Below are 25,344 nucleotides of genomic sequence, written 5' to 3' on the forward strand. Positions count from 1 at the left end.
GGCTTTCTAACATAGGGCCAGCCAGTTCTATCTCCATGCCTTCCACACGATCTAGAACCTGGTAGTTTGAAGTAGGCAGGATTTCCTCTAACTCCTGCATGGGATAATCCAGCACGTTTTCCTCTCCTGCTCTGTTCCACAGCTCTTCACCTGCCTTGAGCTGTGGGAGTGACTCGCCCTGGTCACTCGCTCCTCCCCCTCCTGCTTGACTCAGCCTGCTTTTAAACAGATCAGAGCCAATCCCCTTCAGCCTGTAGCGGGGGATGGGTTTTGGCTCTACAGCAGTTTATCTCTGCCTAGGTTTTTCTACTGCAGCTACCTTCCTCGTGGCTTCTCTAGCTGCTCTAAAGCCAGGAGGCTGCTGTTGCCAATCTGCCTGCCTCTGTTCCAGTTCACTATCTCTTTGGTTATGGGGACAAGGGAGGTCAGCCTCAAGATGAGTGCCAGAATCAATCTGGTCCGCTCTTCTGCATCCGATCCTATCAGGGACCGGACTAGTGCTGGTGCTGGGTTTGTCACAATATGCATGACCTTGCATTTCTCTATGTTAAAGCGCATTTGCCATTTATTTGCCCAATGCTTCCAGAAGATCTTAGACTCGCCAATTGGAATCTTGGAGTATAGTCATAAGGATTGACACATGGATTTTTCTACTGGAATATCTGTTAAGTTGTTAATAAATTTCAAAGTTTTCCAGATGTCAAATAAAATACTATTTTCCTTAACTTGATACTCAACACATGAAACAACCGTAATGGGGACATAAGTTGCCCCTCTAAGTAAAGCCAATCATGGAGATGTTCCATGAGCTCAGGAAGGATCCAATACATACCCTGACACAGTATATAGGCCTGATGGTACCTATAAAAGTTTGGGAAATTTACCCCACCCGCCACAATTGGTTTTTGTAAAAATACTAAAGCAATATGAACAGTTTTATCCAGCCAAATACATTTGGTGAGAATACTATTCAATTTCTTATAAAAGGACCCCTGAAAATAAACTGGCAACATACCCATTTTGGAGCAAACCACAGGCAAAATTATAATTTTAAGCGTTTGGGCTCTCCCCCACCAAGAGAGATGTAATGGGTTCCATTGCTCACACATTTCTGAGACCTTTAGCAATAAGGATTTTTCATTTACTCTCATTGTGTCTTCTAAAGTTTTTTGAATCCAAATACCTAAATATTTTATACCCTCTTCCTTCCAAAGAAAAGGGAATGAGTCAAATAATCCTTTTGGACAGTGTACATTTAGCAGAAGAACCTCCGATTTACTCCAAGTTTCAAGTTTAATTAAAATTTTTTATACCGCCTAATCAGCCTTCTAGGCAGTGTACAAAGTCATAGAAGAAAACAATAGTTAAAATACAAATTTAAAAGGACAGGGAACAGACTTTTAGAGATATAAAACCATAACAAGTGGAAACAAGAGGATAATAGGCAGGAACTACAATTTCAAAGATAAAAGATAACATTTAAGGGATAAACAATAGGAGGGTAAATAAAAATAAAATCATTCTAAGTCGCTCTTAAAAGGGCAGTTAAGTTTCAAAGGCATTGTTAAAAAGAAAGGTCTTTAGCTTTGTCTTGAATTGATTAAGAGCTGATTCATTGCATAAGTAAGTTGGAATGCTATTCCAAAGAGAAGGCGCAGTCACCGAAATGATAGAAGAACTCATTGTATTTATGTATCTTATCCTGTGACAAAGCGACATGTCAATCACTAGGGAGATGATTGATTTGAACCTAGTGTGTTGTCTCTGAGGATCGGGAACAACTGGATGAGATTAGGTCCTTAGGGATGATGATTTAATGTACACCATTTAGGGCTCCTTATGCGAAGCCGTGTTAGCGGCTTTAGCGTGCGCAACTTTTAATCACGCGCTAACCTCCGCTCTAGCCGAAAAACTACTGCCTGCTCAAGAGGAGGCGGTAGCGGCTAGCGTGGCCGGCAGTTTAGTGCATGCTATTACGCACGTTAAACCGCTAACGTGCCTTCGTAAAAGGATCCCATAGTCTATTCTTGAAAATGATTTATGAATCTGTGAGCAGTTCTTCAATATAAGTTGTATGGCAACCCCTGTCATTATAAAGAGAAGTTTGTTATTCCTAGCAGATATCTGGCTTTTAGCTCTCATTAATGTACCAAATAGGATGGTATCGTACGCCAATGCACTCCTGAGATACATGGTGGAGATGAAAACAGTGACAGGGATGAACACAGAGGATCTAGAATCAGAATATAATAGTAAATATTGAAGAACTAAGGCCAGTACTGAGCAGACTTGCATGGTCTGTGTCTGCATATGGCCGTTTAGTGGAGGATGGGCTGGGGAGGGCTTCAATGGCTGTGAGGGTGTAGATGGACTGGAGTGAACTTTGACAGAGACTTCAGTAAGAACATATAAGAACATAAGCAATGCCTATGCTGGGTCAGACCTGAGGTCCATCATGCCCAGCAGTCCGCACACGCGGCGGCCCAACAGGTTGAGGACCTGTGCAGTAATCCTCTATTTATACCCCTCTATCCCCTTTTCCAGCAGGAAATTGTCCAATCCTTTCTTAAACCCCTGTACTGTACTCTGCCCTATTACGCCCTCTGGAAGCGCATTCCAGGTGTCCACCACTCATTGGGTAAAGAAGAACTTCCTAGCATTCGTTTTAAATCTGTCCCCTTTCAACTTTTCCAAGTGTCCTCTTGTTCTTTTATTTTTCGAAAGTTTGAAGAATCTGTCCTTCTCTACTCTCTCTATGCCCTTCATGATCTTATAAGTCTCTATCATATCACCTCTAAGTCTCCTCTTCTCCAGGGAAAAGAGACCTAGTTTCTCCAATCTCTCAGCGTATGAGAGGTTTTCCATCCCTTTTATCAAGCGTGTCGCTCTCCTCTGAACCCTCTCGAGTAACGCCATATCCTTCCTAAGGTACGGAGACCAATATTGGACGCAGTATTCCAGATGCGGGCGCACCATCGCCCGATACAATGGCAGGATAACTTCTTTTGTCCTTGTTGTAATACCCTTCTTGATTATGCCTAGCATTCTATTTGCTTTCTTAGCGGTCGCTGCACAATGTGCCGTCGGCTTCATTGTCATGTCCACCATTACCCCCAAGTCCCTTTCTTGGTTACTCTCACTCAATAATTTCCCTCCTATCGTATAGTTGTACCTCGGGTTTCTGTTTCCAACATGCAATACTTTACATTTCTCAACGTTGAACTTCATCTGCCATCTCGCCGCCCATTCCCCCAATTTGTTCAAGTCCCTTTGCAATTCTTCGCATTCCTCTTTAGTCCCAGCTCCACTAAATAGTTTTGTATCGTCCGCAAATTTTATTATCTCACACTTCGTGCCTGTTTCTAGATCATTTATGAATATATTAAATAGCAGCGGCCCAAGCACTGAGCCCTGCGGAACACCACTCGTGACCCTCATCCAGTCCGAGTAGTGGCCCTTCACCCCTACCCTCTGTTTCCTACCCGCCAACCAGTTTCTGATCCATCTATGTACGTCTCCGTCCACTCCATGGTTCTTCAGTTTCCGGAGTAGACGTTCGTGAGGCACCTTGTCAAAGGCTTTTTGGAAATCAAGGTATATGATGTCTATGGGGTCTCCTCTGTCCATCCGTTTGTTAATTCCTTCGAAGAGGTGCAATAAGTTCGTTAGGCACGATCTCCCCCTGCAGAAACCATGTTGGGTTGTTATCAAAAGTTTGTTTCTTTCCAAATGTTCATCGATGTGTTCTTTAATCAGTGCTTCCGCCAGTTTCCCCGGAACCGAGGTCAAACTCACTGGTCTGTAGTTTCCCAGGTCACCTCTTGACCCCTTTTTAAAGATGGGCGTGACATTGGCTATCTTCCAATCCTCCGGGATCATGCCTGTTTTCAAGGATAGGTTGCAAATTTGCTGCAGTAGTTCCGCTATCTCCTCCTTTAATTCCTTCAGAACCCTGGGATGGATTCCGTCCGGACCTGGGGATTTGTCAGTTTTAAGTTTTTCTATCTGCCTGTGTACATCATCAAGGCTCACTTCCATGGATGTAAATTTTTCTGCTTGATTTCCATTGAAGATTTGTTCAGGTTCCGGTATGTTGGTTGTGTCTTCGTTTGTAAATACAGACGAGAAGAACATGTTGAGTCTTTCTGCGACTTCTTTCTCCTCCTTCACCGCTCCCTTCCTGTCTCCTTCGTCCAGCGGTCCCACCTCCTCCCTAGCTGGCTGTTTCCCTTTAACATATCTGAAGAACGGTTTGAAATTTCGTGCCTCCCTGGCTAGCCTCTCTTCATACTCTCTTTTGGCTTTTCGAACCACACGGTGACATTCTTTTTGATACTTCCTGTGCTCCTTCTGGTTCCCTTCAGTTTTGTCCTTTTTCCATTTCCTGAATGAATTTTTCTTATTTCTTATCGCTTCCTTCACTATTTTAGTCATCCATACTGGGTCTTTTGTTCGACCCTTTTTGCACCCCTTTCTGAATCTGGGGATGTGCAGATTTAGGCAGTAAAAATAAGGAATATGAGTACAGAATGTCAGGTGCAACTCTGGGAAAAAGTGAATAAGAAAGGGATCTGGGTGTACTGATAGATAGGACCCTGAAGCCGTCGGCACAATGCGCGGCAGCGGCAAATAAGGCAAATAGAATGTTGGGCATGATAAAGAAAGGAATCTTGAGTAGATCGGAGAAAGTTATAATGCCGCTTTATAGGGCAATGGTCAGACCCCACTTGGAATACTGCGTCCAACATTGGTCTCCCTACCTAAAGAAGGATATAAAACTGCTGGAGAGGGTGCAGAGACGAGCAATTAAACTAGTGAAGGGTATGGAGAAACTGGAATATGAGGATCGACTTAAAACACTGGGATTGTTCTCCCTTGAGAAAAGGAGACTGCGTGGGGATATGATCGAGACCTTCAAAATACTGAAAGGAATCGACAAAATAGAGCAGAGAAGATTATTTACATTGTCCAATTTGACACGGACAAGAGAACATGAAATGAAGCTAAGGGGGGGCAAGTTCAGGACTAATATCAGGAAGTTCTGCTTCACACAGAGAGTGGTTGACATCTGGAATACTCTCCCAGGGGAGATTATTGCGGAATCGACAGTCCTAGGCTTCAAAAGCAAACTAGATGCATATCTCCTTGAGAGAGGCATATAAAGATATGGTTGGCTATAAAATAAGCCAGGTGTATACCTAGCAGGGCCTCCGCGTGTGCGGATCGCCGGACTTGATGGACCGAAGGTCTGATCCGGAGATGGCGCTTCTTATGTTCTTATGTTCTTATGTTTGTGCCTCGCTCACCGTGTCTTTGAAAAAAGACCAGGCATGTTCTACTGTTTGCCTAAGTAGTTGGAACCTAAGAACAGTACCGAGGAGAGCTTTGGATTCTTGCCCAGAAATAGCAAAGAAAAAACCAAAACCCAACAAATTTTTAGATTGAATCAGATTGGGCAGACTGGATGGACCATTCGGGTCTTTATCTGCCGTCATCTACTATGTTAAATCATCTATGATTGGTATGTTGTAAGATATCATCTTTACTTTTCAATATAGTTGGTTCACTTTCATTATTTCCTGTCTCTAGTATCATCATCCATTAACTATAACACACTGGTCTCTGTAGCAATGTTTCAAAGTACTAATTACGGTTTTGTTCATCCTTAGATCACAACCACCATCACATTCCGATGCACAGTTTATCTTGTCTCCATCTTGTCACATTTGAAATTTGAATTTCGCAAGCTTCTCAATAAATGTCTTTCATTATAAAGATCACATTTGTTTTTCTGCATGATCAAAAGACAAGTCAAAGTTTGTTTTCACTATCACTCTTGTAGTCACTTTAATGTACACCATCTATAATAATAATCCTCTAAGCACGCATACACACTTAGGAGGATGTGGGGACCTGATGTGTCCGTCCGTGGCTGCGGCTTGAGGCGCATGCACCAGTTAGGCGCATCGAGTGACAGGAGCGGCGCAGGTGGCGGATGGCGGGAGGAGGGCTCATGGTCCTGCCGCTCATGTTCACAGCGGCCTGCACATCACCAACTCTCCCCCTTCCGCAACAACCGCTGCCGCTCCTGTTCAGTGGCCTGCTGAGGTTCACTGCTTTGAACAGGCAGTGGTTGTTGCGGGAGGGGGGGAGTCGGCGACGTGCAGGCAGCTTTAAACATGAGCGGCAGCGGCAGCAGGAACCATGGATGGAGAGAGGGGAAGAACGGGAGGGGAAGAGGAAAAAGAAGGGCCATGGAGCAGGCAGGAAAGGGGGCTGTTTTGGTGGGAGGGTTCTGCTGAGTGCAGACAGCAATCATGGGTGGAGAACAGAAAGGGGTCACAGAGCAGGTAGGCATTGCAGAACAGGGGGAGAGGGAAAGGGGGCTGCTTTGGGGGGAGGGTTGTGCTGGGGGCAGGCAGCAATCAGTTGGGGGAGGAACAGAAGAGGGCCACGGAGCAGGTAGGCATTGCAGAACAGGGGGAAAGGGAAAGGGGGCTGCTTTGGGGAGAGGGGTGTGCTGGGGGCAGACAGCAATCAGGTGGGGGAGGAACAGAAGGGGGCCACGGAGCAGGTAGGCATTGCAGAACAGGGGAGAGGGAAAGGGGGCTGCTTTGGCAAACAGGGGGGCCAGGGAGACAGACAGATAGAAAGAAAGACGGACAGACAGGGGACCAGGGAGAGACACAGACACAAAGAATGACAGACAGACAGCGTCCAAGGACAGAGAGACAAATTTTAAAAAACCAGACATACAGACATCTACTCTGGGCGGCGGGAGGAAGGCAGTGCGGAGCGCTGCTGGAAATGGCTGCCGGGAGGAGGGCTTCAAGCTACAGAAGACTGTCCCCAAAGCCCTTGCGAAGAGTCGGGCCAACCTCTCCTTCCTCACCGACACCGAAGAAGCTGCAGCTGGGGCAGTCGGGGCCTCCCCCGCCGTGCCAATACACCCAGGCCCCGCTCCCTCTCGCGCTCTGTGCACTCACGATTGGCTGAAGGGTGTCGTGCAGGTGCTGCAGGTACAGGGAGCTGCTTTTGTTGGAGAGGTGTGCTGGGAGATAGACAGCTTTGCTCGGGGGGGAAGACAGAAGGGGGCCATGGAGAGACAGTCAGGGAGAGGAAAAGAGGGCTGGTTTGGGGGAAGGGGTTTGCTGGGGGCAGACAGCTTTGCTCGGGGGGGGGGGGAATGACACAAGGACACAGACACGAAGAATGACACACAGGGGGCCAGAGAGACAGATAGAAAGGAAGACAGACAGACAGGGGCCAAGGGGAAAGAGAAAAAGAAAGACAGACAGACACACACATCTATTCTAGCACCCGTTAATGTAACGGGCTTAAAGACTAGTCTATATAATATATATATATTTCTAACCTTTTATATTTACATCTTAGGACCCTTGAAGAAGGCTTGTTAGTCGAAACATGGCCTGTGTCGAGTTCGTTGTATGTTTGCATGATCCATGTGAACAAGTATTTTATTCTGTTTGAAGATTTTTCTGGAAAGAAATAAAAGGAAAGTTAATAACATTGTGTTTTCCACAGTTTGTCATTTGTATTTCTCCTTTTCTGTGGACTATTTGGTCTTGTTTTGCTTCGTACTGTTTCCAACATAGGGGACCATCTTATAGCACTTTACATCAATTCTTTGTCTCATCATCATCAAGTTTTTTTGGCAGAATACAGAAGTAGAATGGCGGGCCTTGAATTTGATGTTGTTGCCATTGTTGCATCAAATGTGATCCTCCACCTCCAGCACTGCCCATCTGCTGCTGCTTAGATGGGCGGTATATCATTAGTCTGACATCGCCACCAAAACCTATCCACCTTGGGAAGCCCTGCTGGTACTGAAACTACTGACGTCATAGCTTTTAGCTTCTCAGATGCATGCAAGCCCCAGTGGCATGACAAGCCCATATACCATGACTGCATATCGCAAGGATATTTGCCAGAAAATTGAATCAGAACATGTAAATGGAGAAACCAAATTAGAATATCAGGATATTAAGAGATTGCAGCAGAAATTCCAACTTCAATTGGGGATGCTTACAGAAGCCAATGGAATGATATTGAATGATCCAGAAAGCTCCGCCCACCCCCTGACATCACCCGAAGCAGATCCAAAGCTCCCTCTTAAAAGGGGAGGGGCCAACAGCGCACAGCTCCAGCTAATCCAGCTTGCCTGAGTTCGGGACAGGCAGAAGAAGTCGGGCCGAGGAGGGAGAGAGGAAGAATCGGACAAAGGAGGCAGAAGGGAGCGAAGAGGAGGCAGAGGGTGAGGGGCTATGGTGAGAGGTAGCTCTGCCCACCCCTTGACATCACCCGAAGCAGATCCGAAGGGGAGGGGCCAATGGTGCACAGCTGTTTTGCACGCATCGAAAGCGCGCGTTTAAGGCGCTCACCTTAGCGAGAGCGCTTTTGTGAAGGGCCTTGAGAAGGAACGAGCCACCACTAAGGAAGACAAGAGGGAGACCACAGCAGACGCAGAAGACATCCAACCAGACAGACCCAGCAGGTACAGAGGCACACAACCAGGCAGGCACAGAGGACACAACAGGCACAGGACAGCCACAGCAGGCACAGAGAACCAAGCAGGCACAAAGGACACACAACTAGGCAGACACTGAAGACATAACCAGGCGAATACAGAAGACACAGCAGGCACAGAAGATATCCACAGCAGATGCAGAAGACATCCACTGGAGACCGGCAAGCGGGCAGCAATGGAAGCAACAGACAGAAGCAGGAAGTTGAGCTACCCAGTTTTCTGCACTGTCTGCCATATGTATGACTACCTCCCTTCTGGGAGGCAATCTTACATATGTGCTCGATAAAGAGAACTGCAAAGCCTGAAGAAGCAAATTAGACTTCTGTTGGGCAGAATACTGGAAGTGGAGGCACTTCAAGCAGTGGAGGAAGAAGACAGAGATGCAGAGATCATCAAGATGGAGGACACCATTAAGGAAGAAGTCCAGGAGCTGGAGAACTTCATAGAAGAGGCCTACAGGGAGGCCGTGGAAAAACACCAGCTACAAAGGAACTGCCGGGATACACCTACAGATAGTGTGGACCACCAGACGGACAGCCACCAGGAGGAAATGGGGGACACAGCAGCAAGATCTGGAAACAGCAGAGGGAACCCACATGAAGATGAACGTCAGGATGAGAGGAAATAGATAGGAACAAAGGACACGGACCTACGGCTGGAGAGATGGGCATACACCAAGGACACGGACCTGCGGCTGTAGAATCAAGAGAAGATAGAGAGGACAGCAATCATCGGGGGGGATTCTATTATCAGACAAGTTGACAGCCACATAGCGAGAGGATGACTAGTGACCTCCCTACTGGGAGCCAAGGTAGAAGACATAGTGAGCTGCAAGTATCCCATTATTTGAAAAACTAATGGAGGGACTGGTGAATGCAGAATTGGTGAATTATTTAGAGAAATATAATATCCTACATGAAAATCAATCCGGGTTTCGTTCTGGACACAGTACAGAATCAGTAATAATATTACTATTAAATCAACTCACCATTTTGTTCAGTACTGGTACAAGTGTGCTGATCCTGCAATTGGATCTAAGCAGTGCTTTCCATTTAGTGGATCATGATCTACTGTTAAAGTGCTTGGATTCAATCGGGATCAGTGGTAAGGTACAAAATTAGTTCAGAGGGTTCTTAGAACAAAGAACATATAAAATGTTTTCTGATGAGAAATATTCTCCCTCTTGGAGGAACTCTTGCGGAGTACCGCAGGGCTCTCCTTTATCCCCAATGTTGTTTAATGTCTATTTAGTGTCCCTGGCGCATTTACTTCAAAGTCTAGAAGTGATGTTTTACATTTATGCAGACGACATCTCTATATTGCTACCTTGTAAGAACATCTCAAATGAATTGATTACTCGAATTTCTATAATTTTAGAAAAGGTAGAATTATGGATGCTACAGGTTAGGTTGAAGCTTAATCTTGAAAAAACAAGGTTTTTTTTTGGCAAGCCCTAATGAGAAAATTCAATAAAAAAGTATCCAATTGAAGGGCCAAAATTTCGAGATAACGTCTAATTTGAAAATTCTGGGGGTTACTTTGGATCGCACATTAACTTTTAGGAAACACAGATTTATTAATTTAAAAAAGTTATGCGCTTTTATGGAAATTAAGAGCCATTCAAAAGTTTTTGGACAGCGAATCTTTTCAGTTACTGGTTCAATCTATTGTATTATCAATGTTAGACTATTGTAATATAATTTATTTAGGGTTACCTAAAAAGATTATATTAAGACTTCGTTTGGTGCAAAATGCTGCAGTTCGCCTGATTTTTAATCTTAAAAAGTATGATCATGTTAGCCCTTTTTATACCAAGTTGCATTGGTTGCCTTTTGGGGCCAGAGTGCTTTTTAAGTTTGGATGCATTTGTTATATAATAATAATAATAATAATAACTTTATTTTTGTATACCGCCATACCCCGAAGAGTTCTAGGCGGTTCACATTATTTAGACAGAGATTACAAGTGGTTACATATCAAATTGATCATGGAGTAGTTTGACAGAGATTACGAGTGGTTATACAAATTGATCATAGAGTAGCAGACAGCAAGGAGAGAGTATTTACAAGTGATTACATATCAAAATGGTCATAGAGTTGCGAACAGCAAGGAGAGAAGTAGTGGGAAGAGGAGGGAGAACAGGGGGGGCGAGGATCAGAAGGGGGGGGAAGAGGATTGGAAGGGGCATTGAGGGTCTTGGTCTCGGAATAGGTGAGTTTTGAGTAATTTTCTGAAGTCGAGGTAGTTGTGGGCCTTGAGGACCATTTGGGCTAGCCAAGGGTTTAGTTTGGCGGCTTGGAAGGCGTAGGTTTTGTCTAGGAATTTTTTTGAGTGGCATAGTTTTAGGGAGGGGAAGGCGAAGAGTTGAATTTTACGGGCGTTCTTGTAGTTGTGGTTAAGGGTGAAGTGAGGGGTGATGTAGCTTGGGGATAAACCAAATAACGTTTTGTAGCAAAAACAGGCGAATTTGAATATGATTCTGGATTCTAGAGGGAGCCAGTGAAGTTTATGGTAGAAAGGGGTGATATGGTCCCATTTTTTCAGGCCAAATATGAGGCGGACTGCGGTGTTCTGGATCATCCTTAGTCTCCTGATGGTTTTCTTTGTGGAGCCTAAGTAGATGATGTTGCAGTAGTCCAGTATGCTGAGTATGGAGGATTGCACTAGGAGGCGGAATGAAGAGTCGTCAAAGTATTTTTTTATGGTGCTTTTTGGATTATCTCCCTCATATTTGTCCCCCTATCTGAAATTTTCTTATTCAACAAAAGGAACTACAGTGGTGCCTCACACAACGAACTTAATCCGTTCCAGGAGCAAGTTTGTTATGTGAAACGTTCGTTGTGTGAAACGCGTTTTCCCATAAGAATACATTTAAAACACAATAATTCGTTCTGCAGCCCTACATTTCCCTCCCTCCACCTCACCTTGTATGCGGAGTCTGCCGGCCCTCTCCCTCACCCAGCCGCACGCTTCCAGAAAGCTGTGCACGCGCAGCTGCTGGAGTTGGTCAATGTTCTACTCTCCTGCAACTTCCGGTTTCCGGTTGCGTCAGAGGAGAAGATTGAGCAACAGAGCATGCGCGCGTGCGCTGCTCCCTGAAAGCGTGCGGCTGGCCGAGAAAGAGGGCCGGAGAACTCGGCATCCAGGGTAAGGTGGAGGGAGATGATGGAACAGTATTTCATGGTAAAGTATTACTATTTGTTAAAAAGGAAATAATCTTTTGATGTTTTCTGGATTTTTTTTCGTTAGCTTAAACATGGCTTAACTTGCTGTAAATGGGTCAGGTCTCGTAAGATAGGACCAGAGAATCGGGTCTGGGTAAAACCAGGATTTGCAGGATCTCCAGGATCCTCATGGACTTGTATTGAGATCCTGGTAATATTGCAGGATTTCACGAATTTTCCAGGACCCTGGTCCACCTTAACAGCAGACCTCCTCTTTTTTTGATTGCCACAGCTGCTGCTCTGCATTTACTGGAGTCCCCTACACGCCGTCTTCTCCTTCTCTGCATGGGTGCTGCTGTTCCCGGCTTCGGCGAGAGTAGTTCCGCCCCCCCCCGGGCCCCTCGGGCGACTTCGTTGTGTGAAACGAAGTTCGTTGTGGGGAGCACGACAAAAAGTTCGTTGTGCGCAGCGTTCGCTGTGCGAGGCGTCCGTTATGCGAGGCACCACTGTACTCCAAAGGCCTGTCGTTTTAAGACCTTTTTAGACAGGACTTTGGAGTATCAAGCTGGGAAGATGAACTCCTGGCTAAGTCTGACGATTATTCAATCTAATTCTTACTTCACATTTAGGAAATCATTAAAGACCTATTTATTTGACAAATAAGAATATTAATTTTGATATATTTAAATGAGGTCTTTTGTTTCTATTCTTATTGTCATAGTATGTTTTAATTTTTTAATAATTTTTAACATTGTACTTGAATGTTTTTAACAATTGTATTACTTATATTATATAATTTTAGATTGTACATAGATAGTGTGTTCTATGAAACTGTACCATGTGCTGAAATGTCTCAGTATTCTCTTTGTGAACCGCCCAGAACTACTGGTTGGGCGGTATACAAGAAAATAAATTATTATTATTACTACCGACCCCCAGGGCAATCTGAAGAAATTGATGGAGAAATGACGGATGAAATTAAACGCAACTGTAAGGGAGGTAATGCAGTTATCATGGGCGACTTCAACTGTCCGGGGATAGAATGGAATCTCGGCACCTCTGGCTATGCTAGAGAGACCAAGTTCCTGGAAACTGTAGGCAATTCTGGACTTAATTTTAAATGGGCTACGAGGACCGGCACAGGATGTAGAAGTAGAAGGGAAGTTGGGAAACAGTGATCACAATATGATCCACTTCAACCTGGAAATGGGCAAAACATCGGTCCAGATCGATGGCCACGGCGCTAAACTTCCGAAAAGGGAATTACGAAGGGATGAGACACATGGCGGGGAAGAAGATTAAGAAGAAGATAAACACTGTAAAGACGCTAGAGAAAGCTTGGACTCTTTTTAAAGATACGGTCACTGAGACACAAAATCTATATATACCGCGTATCAACAAGGGATCAAAGAGGAAAAAGAATAAAGAACCAGCATGGCTCACTGTGAAGGAAGCAATCAAAGACAAGAAAACCTCATTTAAGGAAAGGAAAAGATCAAAAACGGATGAAAACTGGAATAAGCACAAACAACATCAATGCAGGTGCCATAAGTCGGTAAAAGGGACCAAAAGAGACTACGAGGAAACATAGCCAAGGAGGCGGCAAACTTCAAGCCATTCTTTCGATATATTAAAGGGAAACGACCCGCGAAGGAAGCGGTGGGACCGTTGGATGACCAAGGAATAAAGGGAGCACTAAAGGAGGACAAAGCAATCGCTGACAAACTGAACACATTTTTTTCATTTGTATTTACCGAAGAGGATATAACATCATATCGGAACCCATGCTGGAAGTGAAAACGAGAAAACTGACAGGATTAATGATCAGTCTAGAAGAGGTATATAGGCAGATTGATAGGGTTAAGAGCGATAAATCCCCGGGACTGAATGGCATCCATCTGAGGGTCATCAAGAAACTGAAAGGGACCATAGCTGAACTGCTTCAACTAATAGCCAATCTGTTGATCAAAACGGGAAAGATTCCGGAGGACTGGAAAGTGGCGAATGTTACGCTGATCTTCAAAAAAGGTTTGAGGGGAGACCTAGGAAATTACAGGCCGGCGAGTCTGACCTCGGTACCGGGAAAGATGGTAGAGGCGCTGATAAAGGACCGCATCATTGATCACCTTGACGAACACGGGCTGATGAGGACCAGCCAGCACAGTTTCAGCAAAAGCAGTTTGACAAACTTGCTGCACTTCTTCAAGGGAGTAAACAGGCAGATAGACAAGGGCGAACCGGTCGATATTGTATATCTCGATTTTCAGAATGTGTTTGACAAGGTACCACATGAACGACTACTTCGGAAAATTGCGAACCATGGAATCGAGGGTGAAATACTCAAGTGGATTAAAAACTGGCTGGAGCATAGAAAACAGAGAGTGGGGGAAAATGGAAAATACTCGGACTGGAAGAGCGTCATCAGCGGGGTGCCACAGGGCTCGGTGCTTGGACCCGTGCTCTTCAACATCTTCATAAACGATCTGGACATAGGTACGATACAAAGTTATTTAGAGTAGTGAAGATGCAGAGGGATTGCGGAGATCTACAACGTGACATAATCAGGCTCGAGGAATGAGCTGCGACATGGCAGATGAGGTTCAATGTGGACAAGTGTAAAGTGATGCATCTTGGTAACAAAAATCTCATGCACAAATACAGAAAGTCCGGGGCAGTACTTGGAGAAACTGCACAGGAAAGGGACTTTGGAGTTGTGATCGACAAGTTGATGAAGTCGTCCGCGCAGTGTGCGACGGCGGCGAAAAGGGCGAACAGAATGCTAGGAATAATAAAGAAGGGGATCACAAACAGATCAGAGAAGGTTATCATGTCACTGTACTGGGCCATGGTGTGCCCTCACCTGGAGTACTGCGTCCAGCACTGGTCGCCGTACATGAAGAAGGACACGGTACTACTCGAAAGAGTCCAGAGAATAGAGACTAAGATGGTTAAGGGGTTGGAGGAGCTGCCGTACAGCGAAAGATTAGATAAACTGGGCCTCTTCTCCCTCGAACAGAGGAGATTGGGAGAGGACATGATCGAAACATTCAAGATACTGAAGGGGATAGACTTAGTAGAAAATGACAGGTTGTTCACCCTCTCCAAGGTGGGGAGAACGAGAGGGCACTCTCTAAAGTTGAAAGGGGATAGATTCCATACTAATGTAAGGAAGTTCTTCTTTACCCAGAGAGTGGTAGAAAACTGGAATGCTCTTCCGGAGTCTGTCATAGGAGAACACATCCTCCAGGGATTCAAGACAAAGTTAGACAAGTTCCTGCTGAACAAGAACGTACGCTGGTAGGGCTAGTGTCAGTTAGGAAGCTGGTCTTTGACCAGAGGGCCGCCACGTGAGCGGACTGCTGGGCATGATGGTCCACTGGTCTGACCCAGCAGCGGCAATTCTTATGTTCATTAAAAAGAGATGGAAAGAATATACAGAAAATTCATTAAAAAATAACAATGAAGATAACATAGGAAAAATTGAATTTGAAACTTTATGCCTAAGAAGAACCAGATATTTTAAAAGTAGTTATAGCAGCAATTAAAGCTTTATCGAAAAACAAGTCGCCTGGTATCACCGGTATTCCAATTCAATTAATCAAAGGGTCAGAAGGTGCTATCATGGCCCTCACTCAACTGTGTCAACAGATTTGGAAGGATAAAACATGGCCATTTAATTGTAGAAGATCACTGTTCATACCTATACCACAGAAAGGTAACACTGCGGACTGTAAGAATTACAGAACGATCACATTAATTATTTGGTATCTATTACCAGCATGTGTGATCCTCATGTGCGTGATTTGCTAATTCTGGATATCTGCATGCCATTTAAGATTAATAAAGGCTGAAGTTGTTTTTGATGGCATGAAAAACTACACTTCTCCCTCCATATTCACGGAGGTTAGGGGCAAAGATGTCTCACGAAAGTGGAAAAATCACGAATAACTTTAGAGCCGACTCTGACCCACCCCCAACTCCCGGACCTCTCTACTGTACCTACTTTTTAAAGCCTGGTGGTGAAGTGGGTGAGGAGCGATCTTCCTACACTTGTGTCCTGTGCAAAACTGAGATAAAAATGGCTGCTGTGAGTTCTTGTGAGACCATAGGAACTCACAGCAGTCATTTTTGTTCCCAGTTCTGCACAGGGCAGGAGCGTAGGAAGATCGTTCCTGCCCTACTTCACTGCTAGACCACTATGTTTTAAAAAGTAAGTAAGTGGAGAGGTCCAGGAGGCGGGGATGGATCGCCCAGAAGAAAACCGCAAATAACTGAAGCTGCGAGTTCTGAACCTGCGAATATGGAGGGGGATGTCTATATTGATTTTTTTTTTCCAATGGCTGATCTATTATCTTGTACATAATAGTATAATATTTTCCATGATGAGAATGTGACCTGTCTGGGATTGGAGTACCACAGGGAGAGGGGGGAGGGGCAAATACATTCTGGGATAATCTAGTAGATAGTAGCCCTGAGCCCTTAGTTGAGATGACCCAGGTAGAAGCAAATGCTCAACCTGGGAAGGTTTAACTGAGGGGTAGGGTATGCAAGGGAGTGGGTAGTATATGACTGGGTTTCCAGTGAGGATCACTCCCTCACCAAGGCTGAAGTTGAACTACCTTACAACAGGTGGTGCTAACTTCAGAGAGGCTCCAAGTGTCTTCCAGGAAGAGGCCCCTTGTCAAGAGGTCTCTAATGGAGTCTGAGGGAAGTGCCTCCAAAATGCTCTCCTACTGTTTTTTCATGTATTAACTGGAGGGTTGAAAAACATTGAAAACACATTTATACCGTTATGGACCCCTGTTAGGTTACAAAAAATAGAGAGTTCTTTGTCTAATAGATGTTGGTATTGTCATTTAGAAGCAGGAACTTTAGATCATTTATTGTTTCATTGCCCATTTATTATGAATTTTTGGAAATCAATTTAGGACCAAATTAATAATTTATTAGATAACCCAGTGGCATTATCTTATGATACTGTGATATTTGGTATGGAAATGAGAGCAAAAAGTCAAATTTCTGCGAATAACAATAAATTACTACTTATAATGACTGGTGTTGCCATTCAGCAAATCACATATAATTGGAAGGATTGGAGGAGATTAAATTACAACTTCTGGTGGAACTCTTTATGCCATATCTATAAAATGGAAAGGTTTATTGCATTACACCGGGGATATTTTAAGAAGTTTCAGGATGTGTGGAAACCATTAACAAAGTATTGTAAAGATTAATTTAAAATTGGTTCCCTTATATTTATTTGTTAATTTAAGGTGCAGGGAGGGGGGATTTTATTATTACATGTTTTATATGATAATGGAATATATGGGAGGGAGGGTTGGGATAGGGATGGGGATAAGAATTTGTGAGATGTGTCAATGATTATTTCCAAGTGATGTATTTATTGTTTATGTGATTGAATATATTTTAACACTTAATGTAATCTTGAAAATGAATAAAGAATATTAAAAAAAAAAAAGAAAACACATTTATACTAACATTTAATTCACCTTCTGTATAGTCTAGGATGTGCTTATTTTAATTTGTGTTTTGTTTATATTGTTCACTGCTTAGAATTGTATTGGATAAGTCTATAAGTAAATAAACTTAGTTACAAACTCTGATTGTGAGCCCTCTATGGACAGAGAAATACCTTCTACACCTGAATATATCTCACCTTGAATTAACACTGGAAAGGTGTGAGCTAAAAAGATGAAATAAGGATCTGCAAAAGTTAGAAGAATGGGCTAACATCTGACAACTAAAATTCAATGCGAAGAAGATGCAGAATGATCGGGGGGGGGTTTTTTTGGGGGGGGGGGATTAGAAATCCAAAGGAACTGTATGTGCTGGGAGGTGTGAGGCTGATAAGCACTGACGGAGAGAGGGACCTTGGGGTGACTGTATCTGAGGATCTAAAGGCATCTAAACAGTATGAAAAGACAGTGGCTGTAAACAGAAGGATTCTAGGCTGTATAGAAGTCTGATTAGGCGGTATAACAATTTTTTTTAATAAACTTGGAATAACCAGCAGAAGAAGGGAGGTGTATATAGGTCATTGGTGAGGCCACAATTAGAGTATTGTGTTCAGTTTTGGAGGCCGTATCTAGCGAAGGATATAAAAAGACTTGAAGCAGTCCAGAGGAAGATGACAAAAATTGTAAGGGGTTTGAACCAAAAGAAGTATAAGAAGAGATTGGAATACCTATGCTTCCCAATTTGTATATTCTGGAGGAGAGGAGGGACAGGGGAGATACGATACATACCACTTTTAAATACTTGAAAGGTATTAATATAGAACCAAATCTTTTCCATAGAAGAGAAAATGGTAAAACTAGAGAGCATAATTTGAGGTTGCATGGAGGAAGACTCAGGAGCAATGTTAGGAAATTCTTTTTCATGGAGAGGGTAATAGATGCCTGGAATACCCTTCCGAGGGAAGTGGTTGAGAGAAAAACAATAATGGAATTTAAAAAGCCTGGAATAAACATAGAGGATCTCTAATTAGAAAATGAAGGGTGTAAATTAAAGCACTAAGGCCGATACTGGGCATAATTGTACGGTCTGTGTCCCATATATGGTGATTTGGTGTAGGATGGGCTGGGTAGGGCATCAATGGGAGCTCCACTAACTTGGAACATGAGGATGTTACTGTACAAACTTTATGGTAGATATCCTGCAAACAGAATGGTTGGATAGGCTGGAGTGAGTTTGGATGGCAACTTCAACATTTGGAACCTAGGATAATACCAGGTGGACTTTACAGTCTATGACCCAGATATATCAAAGAACAGACAAGTTAATTTAATCATGTATTTTTAATGGGTATAAATAATGGGCAGACTGGATGGACCGTTCAGGTCATTATCTGTTGTCATTTACTATGTTACTAAAAATAAATGAATTGAAATGAAGCTTAGCCTCCTCTTCCATGTAATGGAGAAAATCCTGATTTTGAACAGCAGAAATCAAGGATTGTTTGTCTCAGAATATGTGAAAGTACAATACTCTGGTGCAGTTATCAGAATATCTAATGCCAGAAAACCCTTTAGCAGCGTTCCTGTATTGGGATACGCCTAGCTAGTCAGGTTTTCAGGATACCCACAATAGATAAATTTGCATCATTACCTCAGTTTTTTGCAGATGTGTTTTATTCATATTTATTATGGATATGCAGAAAACCTGACTGGCTGGGCATTTCTTGAAGACTGAGTTGAAAACCCCTGGTCTAACGTTATCTTTCTATTGACATGTTTGGAGCTCAACATTTTTGTCAATTAGAAATTCATTCTCATTTTCCAGACTGAAAAAAGCTGGGGCTTTTCTCCCTGGAAAAGCGGAGACTTAGAGGAGACATGATAGAAACCTTCAAGATCATGAAGGGCGTAGAAAAAGTAGTCAGGGACAGATTTTTCAAATTATTGGGAACCACAAGTACAAGGGGGCACTCAGAGAAATTGAAAGGGGAAAGGTTTAGAACAAACGCTAGGAAGTTCTTTTTCACCCAGAGGGTGGTGGATACATGGAACGCGCTACCAGAAGATGTGATAAGCTTAACCTCGGTCCCGGGAAAGATGATGGAATCACTGATTAAAGACAGCATCTAGGAACACATCGAAAACACTGGGCAGCTAAAGCCGAGCCAGGATGGCTTCTGCAAGGGCAGGTCATGCCTCATAAACTTACTATACTTCTTTGAGGGGGTAAACAGCCAGGTGGATAAAGGGGAATCTATACAATGAAAGCAGTGCATGCAAATAGATCTCATGCATATTCATTGGAAAAATCCTGAAATCCCGACTGGATTGCGGCCCTCGAGGAGGGACTTTGACACCCTTGCCCTAAAGGTAACCACCATATTACAGTCAGTTTGTTAGAAAGTTTTGACTTAGTCAATTCCATGGAATAAGTAGGCTTTTTCTCCATAGGGAACTATGGAATGTTAGATCTGAGAATGATGGAAAAACAGAGATAAAGAAAAGTACGCTCTCCCTCAGACTGTAAGACAGCATTAAAAAAAGAAATTGTTAAACTGGGAGGGTGTATCAAAGTAAGATGTCTGACCAGGAATAAAAAATTCATAATGGTATAAAAGCTTTTTCTAAGATGACCATTCCAAACTTCCTAACAAAAGTACATCAAAATTATATTAGCGCCTCCTGTTATTCAGTCCCTGGCTCTAGCTATCTTCCAATTACAAGCATTTAGGATGTGTGTAGAACATAACTAGTAGACACCTCCATGTTATACGAGCAATTTCAATAATTTGTCCAAAATACCTAAAGCTGGTAGGCAATAATCTTGGTTAGGTAAATGTTATCTTATTGCTGTTTTCAGAAATTAATTAAGACCACTTTGTTCAATAAGTTTATTACTTAATGAGAGTTTTATTATTGAAATTCTGTTTTAAAATATTTGTATTTTTTACTTTATTATTGTATTTCGCTGATTGTCCAGCTCTTTTTAGTGTAAATCGCCTAGAACTTTTGGTTATGGCTGTATAAAAGAATAAAGTTATTATTATTATTAAATAAGAGCTATGCCTTTTCTATTGTTATCCCAGCCAATCCTCTTCTTTTGGGGCTGTGTCCAGTCTTTAGCACTCAAAAATCAGCATAAAAGGAGCTACATCTCTACAATCTAATAGGGTGGTATTCTGTGCAAAATGGTCACAGCCAGGGTCTGAGTAGCAAATTAGGCCCCTTCAAAGTCTTTTGCACTAAAGCTTACCAACACTCTTTATTTTTAACAAATTGATGTTAGCAAAAGTACTGCAGGCTCATTTGTATCCAAGGGGCATCAGTGTTACACCAGATTAATATTATGCCAGGAATGCACTCTGAGGGAGAGCAGCAGCAAGAAAGACAGTGGCCAAGCAAAGTCTTTTAAGATGGTTGTCCTGCTGATGCAATCTGTGGTCTCTCTGAAGAAGACAGTTATAGTAAGTGTTCTTTCTTAAATGACTACCAGTATGGGTTACTATTTTAGCTATTTCTAATAGGGAAGGTAAAATGGCTGGTGTACCGAGCAAATGGCAAAACAAGCTCAGCAGAGGGACATGGTTAGGTAACCATTTCTTCTGGTAGTAGACCCGTGTCCCCATATATAAATCTGTAAGATTCATGCCACTTTCACCTCCTAGTAGATATATATTTTTGGAATATGCTGGTTCATATGGTGCTTGTTAAATGGTATTTCTTATAGTGTTCCTGATATTTTCTGAGCATGTTTTTTTCTAAGTAATCTGTATAAGTATAAATATTTACATCTTTGACTTGCAGGATTAGACCGCTACAAATTAATCAATCTGGCTTATCTGATGGGGAGTGACTACACAGAAGGAATCCCTACTGTTGGCTATGTAACCGCAATGGAAATTCTAAATGAATTTCCTGGTCCTGGGATTGAGCCACTTATAAAATTTGCGTAAGTTTGCTTTATGTTATTTTCATTGGGGTGGATATTCAAACTGATTTAACCGGCCCAAAACAGTTCCTTGGTAGTTAAATTGCCTGTTCAGGGCTAACTGCTAATTTTCAGCTGCACTTAACTGGTTAATGATAATTATAATAACTACTTAGCATCGAACTCAAAACCAGCTATTTTGGGAGCATTTTGGAAGCAGATTTGGCACTTGATTGATTAATTGCCGAAATTTGGCATTTAACTGGCCAGATTTACTGCAAAAAGGTCAGTTCTACCTTTATGCAGTAACCCTCAGCTGGTTAAGTACTAAATATCACATTTAACTGACTCTTTAAACCCAGAAATTCAGTGCTTATGCCTGGACATGACCCCCCAGCATTGAATGTCTGGGTTTAATGCCAGCTTTTTCTAGTCGGTTGGCGGCATGCTGTGTATGTCTACAAATTTAAATATAACTTCCCCATGTCGTCTTGACAAAGATATTCGAAACGCGTTGGCGTTCAGGGGAATGACATCAAGACTGAAAGCTAAGTAACTTCTACTCATAAGCTAAAAGCATTCGAAATGATAAGCTAATTACTATTGAGAAGATTTACATATGAGAAATAATTGAAAAATACAATTGAGAAAAAAGAATTTAGAAAAAATAAGAAGTATGGAGGAGGAGGTACCGTGGGGCAAATGAAGAAATTTTCCCTTCAAGCTTAACTGTTTGTCGAGTTGTCTGATACCCCATTTGGTCCTCCTGAAGATTGAGAAAAAAATATATGAATCAAAAAAATATATGAATTACATTGCAGTGACTCTGTGATTTGTACGGTGTTGAGATATTGGGTTTAATGCCAGCAGTGGTCAGCAAAATGCTGATCACTATCAGCTGAATATCAGGCCTTTTATATCTTATAACATTATGTTTCAGTGTTTTTATGCATGATGATGATGGAAGAAAGTGGGTGGCTTAACGGATAGATTTATACATGATGATGATGGAAGAAAGTGGATGGCCTAACGGATAGATTAATGGACCAGAGGCTGTTTAGATCATATAACTGAACCAGAGATACCAGCAAATGCAGAAGTCTTGTTAAAGGAGATTTCTGTTATGTCCTTTCCGGATTCCATACTCTAGGTGTTTAACCTCCTGCAGCAATTTGGGAGTTGGATTAATCCCCTCCCGCAATCTGGGAGTTGCAGAAATCCAAATGCTTTTCTGAGCATGTGCTCCTTCTATCTTAGAGAGTGAGTTAGAGCGCCCTACAGTTTCAATTTATGCAAACAATCTGTGTAGAAGTCTTTGATCTGCCCTGCATCATTTCTTATTTTTTTCACTCAAAGTTTTTTTTACCCCATGTGGTGTCCTCTGCAGGAGGAAAGGATGCAGCCTCGTAGAGCCGAATTGCTGCTTCACAGAGAAACCGGTGGATCTGTGGAGCCAGCCTGCTTATTCCACCCTTCTCAGACTCGGGATCTATTTCCCTGAGAGTTCACTTGCCCTCTGACCCTGTCGGGGGTTTAAGTTCAAGCTGTATGCATCCTGAATAAAATATTCCTCTGGGTTTCAGAGCATAGGCTGTGTTTCCTGCCCCCGGTCACATGGAGAGTTTTGGTGGGGGTGGACAGTGTCCATCCGACTGGCAAGCCAAAGATCTTCAAGTTTGATCATTTGAAGCAGTTTCTGAGGCAGAAAATCCTTTTCCTCCATTCAGCTGCAGTGTAATAGAGCTGGCAGACAGGCATTTCACAGAATGTAAGTACAACTCCATTATTTCCTATGGGAGCTTCAGGTGTGGTCTGTGGAACTCTGTAAAATTCATTTTTCAGAGTTTCTAAGGGTAGGGTTCAGGTCTCCTACCTTCCCAAACCTCAAATTGCTATTTTTTACTTTCGGATTTTCTTTATTTTTGCCATGAATTCACTGGCGGTGGCCATCTTGGATTTTAATCAAATCTTTTTTTCAAAGCTTGATTTCTGCCTTAAAGCCCCTCAGTTTTGTTGCAAATTGATTGGGATGGACTAATTGGCCCCTAATTTGTTGACTGAATGTATGGATTAGGCTAAAAGTCTCACCCACTGGCCATTCTGGACGCCTAAATTCCGAGTCTGGGGATTCTTTTGGCATGGCGCAGGTGCCTCAGCTGGATTCACAGTGACTGTTGGGTGTGCATTTTCCCCAGATTTCCTTCGGCTCTTTTTGAAAGTGTAGTTTTCAGACCCAGCTCATTTGACACAGCCGGTGGGTGTGTCACCTTCTTCCTAGCTGGTCACTCCAGTGCCGGTCCCTGTGCAAGAGCCCTCTCCTCCGGCCACAACTGATCTTGATTGAATTAGTTGTCGCACGGATATTAAGTCTATCCTGTCTCCTGCCACTGTGTCTCTTTTGAATGCTGCTACCCTTGGAGTGTCCAGATTTGGGTGTGTCCAGATTTGGGTGTGGACCCCACCATCCGCAGACTTTTTAGGTCTATCTCTGTCCACAATTTCATGCTGATGCCCTGAAAGGACTTAAATTGGATCTCAGACTTCTATATCTCAGTGTTTGGTCATGGACCATTCTAATGTGCCGTCCTCTTTTTATCCATCCCACCCGCAGCTTTTCAGTTGGTGATAGGCTAGTTGGATTCCAGAAAGCACTTTCCAGCTCTAAAGCTATAGCTACACTTTCTCTACTGACTACTGCTGTTCAGCAGTTTTGAGCAACCAAATATGGATTCGGCCGTGCCGCAGGTCACCCTGCACAAGGCCCTCCCTAGCAGTGAGGGGTGTACTGCTTAATGACTCCAAGATCACAGCATGCTCATTCTCTTGAAAAGACTTTTCGAGGTGGCTTTTTCAGGTATCAAGGTTGCAGTGGCAGCCTCCTTTGTAGCATGTTCTTGTCTCTTGAGATTGTACTGTGTGTCCTTTGTGGAGGAGGATGCCTGCCCCCACATGGTGATAGATGATCTCACTTATGTGGAGGACGCCCTTCATGATCTCTTCAGTGTTCTCAAAAAAAACAACAAATAGCTGCAAATTTCAGTGTTCCCTCTAAGCTGAGTGCATGAGCGATCGCTCACTATTTTCAGTGGCATCACTCATACGTTGTCTCCTGTCGCTCACTCGAGGGCGGGCGGAGGTGAGAGGAAGCGGCGGCGGCCTTAGTGTATTTTAAAGTTGAAAGATGCAGCGGCGGCTCCTCTCAAGATCCCCGACTGCATCGGACTTCCGACGCAGGTGGGGATTCGTGAGAGGAGCCGCTGCCACGTCTTCAGTGGTGTACCAAGGGGGGGGAGGGGGGCAGTCCGCCCCGGCTATGCACCCCTCCTAAGGCTGCAGTTGGAGAAGAAGTTTGGGCCAGCCAATCGCTGCCTGGCTGGGCGGAACTTCCTCTCCGACGGCTGTATTGACGTCAGGGGAAGCAGAGAGAGCTTGGGACAGCCGCGGCGGTGGCTTTGGGGCCTGTTTCCCCCGATGGTGGCAGCAGTGGCTTTGTGGAGGGTAGGGAGAAAGAAAGGGGGCATCAAGAGAGAAAAAAGAAAGAAAGGGCAGGGAGAGAGGAAGAAAAAGTTAGGGGAGGGAATGAGGTCTGGAGGAGAGGAAGCATACAGGCTGAAAGAAGGGAAGAAAGATTGGATGCACAGTCAGAAGATGAAAGTGCAACCAGAGACTTATGAAATCACCAGACAAGGTAGGAAAAATGATTTTATTTTAAATTTAGTGATCAAAATGTGTCAGAATTTATATATGCTGTCTATATTTTGCACTATGGCCCCCTTTTACTAAACCGCAATAGTGTTTTTTAGCGCAGGGAGCCTATGAGCGTCGAGAGCAGCGTTGGGCATTTAGCTATTGTGGTTTAATAAAAAGGAAGGGGGGTATATTTGTCTATTTTTGTATGGTTGTTACTGAGGTGACAATGCATAGAGTCATCTGCCTTGACCTCTTTGAAAAAAAACCAGAATAGGAATGATAATTAACATTTTTTCAGCGTATAGTGTGCTTTGTGTTTTTAATTTTATTGTTGGTAGATCATTTTGACTTGGTCATTTTAAAGTAGATCGCAAGCCCAAAATGTTTGGGCACCCCTGAGCTAGAGCGTTGAAGCTGTGTATTTCTATTTTATCCCCCCTTTTACAAAACTGTGGAGCGTTTTTTAGCGCCAGCCATGGTGGTAGCAGCTCTGATGCTCAGAATTCTATAAGCTGTTACCACCGTGGCTAAAATCCA

The 25,344-nt window shown here is 43.3% G+C and overlaps 1 protein-coding gene across 5 annotated transcripts in view; it reads left to right on the forward strand.

Moving 5' to 3' along the window:
* The window catches only part of LOC117363217 (DNA repair protein complementing XP-G cells-like), a 650,515-nt gene that overhangs the window by 506,807 nt on the left and 118,364 nt on the right, over positions 1 to 25,344 (forward strand). For all 5 annotated transcript variants that reach the window (XM_033950644.1, XM_033950648.1, XM_033950643.1 and 2 more), the window contains one exon: positions 20,994 to 21,138. In XM_033950644.1, coding sequence (XP_033806535.1) covers positions 20,994 to 21,138 — 145 coding nt within the window. The remainder of the gene's footprint in view (positions 1 to 20,993; positions 21,139 to 25,344) is intronic.

Source organism: Geotrypetes seraphini, chromosome 6 (genome assembly GCF_902459505.1).
Source record: "Geotrypetes seraphini chromosome 6, aGeoSer1.1, whole genome shotgun sequence".
In the NCBI taxonomy this organism is placed as follows: domain Eukaryota; kingdom Metazoa; phylum Chordata; class Amphibia; order Gymnophiona; family Dermophiidae; genus Geotrypetes; species Geotrypetes seraphini.